We start from the raw sequence: 2,453 nt of genomic DNA, 5'->3' as shown, positions 1-2,453 counted from the left end.
GTTTATAAATTTGAAATCTGAAAACATAATTTTTTTTTAAATTTAAGATTTAGATTTAAAGTTTATAATTGTCATTAAATCTCATTTACAATTATTACAAAAATATTGTATTTTATAGCATAACTCTCTAATCGCCATTATTTTTTTTAAACATTCTAAGTATTTTTTCGTTACTTTTTAGTGGTATGTTATTTAATTTTAAAAACATTATTTTTTTCTCTAGTGTGGTGTATAAATTAACTATATGTTATATTAAAAGTATATACAGTATGTTATTATTAAAATTCATGATCAATTATTATTATATTACATTATTGTAGGGAGCAAACCCCTCCTTTGAAGTAAAATTATGTATATACAATTCATCATAGCTGGATGAAATAATAATTAGAATGGACTTTTATATTTATTAATTTGTGTACGTCTGCATCATGGTGAGAAGGAGAAAGAAGACAGTACACTACCTTCATCTAGCTAGATATGTAACTATACATTGTCTTTATCATTATGGCGTGTTAAGCACTGCTTGAAATTTATTTGGATACCATTAAATTATTAAAAAATTAATAATTTTTTTATTTTTAAGTATATTTAAAAAAATTTTAGTAATATAAATAAAAATATTAAAAAAATAAAAAATTATTTTTTAAAATTATAATTTATATATATACTAAACAAAACAAATTATTTCTGATTAAAATTCTCTATTCCAAAATCCATTTCCCCATTTCACATGTCACTCACATATTGTTTCTTTAATTCAACCTACTCTTCAAAGTTGAATTGTTCTTCATAGATCATGAAGCCTCCCAATTTCACTTCAATAAATTAAAAAAATGAAATAGGATTATGGTTTTGGTTTGTTTTAATAATCGGATAGGATTAGTTGTGACTTGTGATCTCAGCTCTTAAGTCCCATTCAAATCTTTACTCATTTTTCCCGTTCTCTAAAAGTAAGAACTTTGGACTTTACATATTTCCATTCTGTACAGCAACAGCAAAATGGGAACCCCTTCATTTCATGAATTCAGAAAGCAAGCTTCTTTCTTCCTCAAGGAGAAGATCAAGAGTGCTAGATTAGCTCTCACAGATGTCACCCCTGCAGAACTGTAAGTAAAGCTTGCAACTTTCTCCGACCCCATGATAAAAAGTTTATATTTTTTTTGTTTCATTCTGTTTCGTAACTATAAGCAAAGGTAGGTATTAGAAGGGGTGCTTTATTGTGCCTATGAGATTCATGTAGGTTATGTGTGTATGAGAGTGTGATTTTTTGGCATGAGTGGGTGATATTTTAGGTGCTATATGTGTGGTGGGTGGATTTTTTTGGTAGTGTTGATCATGTAATCTTTTTGTTAGTGAATTTTGGCTTATGGGAGATTAATTATCTTTGATGGCTATGCCGAAAGAGATATATTTCATTTGATGAACAAATAAAAGTGAAGACGTAAATGTAGTTGAAAATCGTTAAATAACAATTTAATCAAACTTATCAAATTATTTAACAATTTTTAAATATCAACTTTACATAAAGTAAGTTTTTACTTCAAATAAATTGTTTTATAATTTAAACCCAATTAACCGGAATTCCAGTTACAACTGCATTAGAGCTATTTCCGGCCGACGGCGGCAACCCATTCGCCAATGAAACCACCGGCATTTTGACCCTAACCGAAAAATTGATAACCCCATTTCTCTTAATTTTTCTATCCCATAACCTATAGCTCAAAAATTGCACTTGATTTTGAGGGACATAGCCTCCTACTATATCCGAAATTGGTATCCTTGAAATTCCAACACTATTGATTCCCATCATTGCTTTGTAATTCACCTCCAAAGTTATGAAACTTGCATGCAATGGCACGTCCATTATAACCTTCTCATTCCATGTCGGATAGCTTCCGCCGTTGACGTCCATTCTAGTTGTCCTCACGGCACTGCTTGCGTCGGTTTTAAGCGTCACAAATGCATTCTTCTTTATAGATTTTTTGTTCACTCTAAGATCCTCTGCTGATAAAATAGTAATCTCTAAACTCCTTGACATATTTCTTATATAAATGTTACACAATGTATTATGTGGGGGCAAGTAATATAACTAAAAGCTTAGGGACTTAATTGGATATATATAGAAGAATATTAATTTGGCTAAAGAATAATAAAAATAATGAAAAATATGAGAGAAAGAAGAAGGGGAAGAGAATGTTTTATATGCAATTTTAAGTTGTAGTTTTGTGAGGAAATATGAGAGAAAGAAAAGAGAAAGAAAGAGGTTGTTTCTGAGGAAGGAAACAAACGAGGAACGTCTCTTTGTTGTGCCGTTAGAAATAGAATACGCCGCGCGTGTGGTTTTCTCAAATGTTGTGGACTAAGGAACTTGTTTGACATTTTCAAGTGCCATAGTCAACAACGCCGCTAAAAAAAATTTTAAAAATATAAAATGAAAATGTGCAACATGT

The 2,453-nt window shown here is 30.0% G+C and overlaps 1 protein-coding gene and 1 long non-coding RNA gene across 2 annotated transcripts in view; one reads left to right on the top strand and one right to left on the bottom strand.

The window, feature by feature from the left end:
* LOC107626799 (BON1-associated protein 2-like) overlaps positions 1-2,085 on the bottom strand; it is a 33,583-nt gene extending 31,498 nt beyond the window's left edge. The window contains exon 1 of the mRNA XM_016329698.2: positions 1,664-2,085. Coding sequence (XP_016185184.2) covers positions 1,664-2,041 — 378 coding nt within the window. The 5' untranslated portion in view covers positions 2,042-2,085. The remainder of the gene's footprint in view (positions 1-1,663) is intronic.
* The window catches only part of LOC110268695, a 23,047-nt gene that overhangs the window by 4,155 nt on the left and 16,439 nt on the right, over positions 1-2,453 (top strand). The window lies entirely within an intron of this gene.

This window comes from Arachis ipaensis, chromosome B02 (genome assembly GCF_000816755.2).
Source record: "Arachis ipaensis cultivar K30076 chromosome B02, Araip1.1, whole genome shotgun sequence".
Taxonomy (NCBI): domain Eukaryota; kingdom Viridiplantae; phylum Streptophyta; class Magnoliopsida; order Fabales; family Fabaceae; genus Arachis; species Arachis ipaensis.
This window is presented reverse-complemented; position numbering and strand designations above follow the sequence as displayed.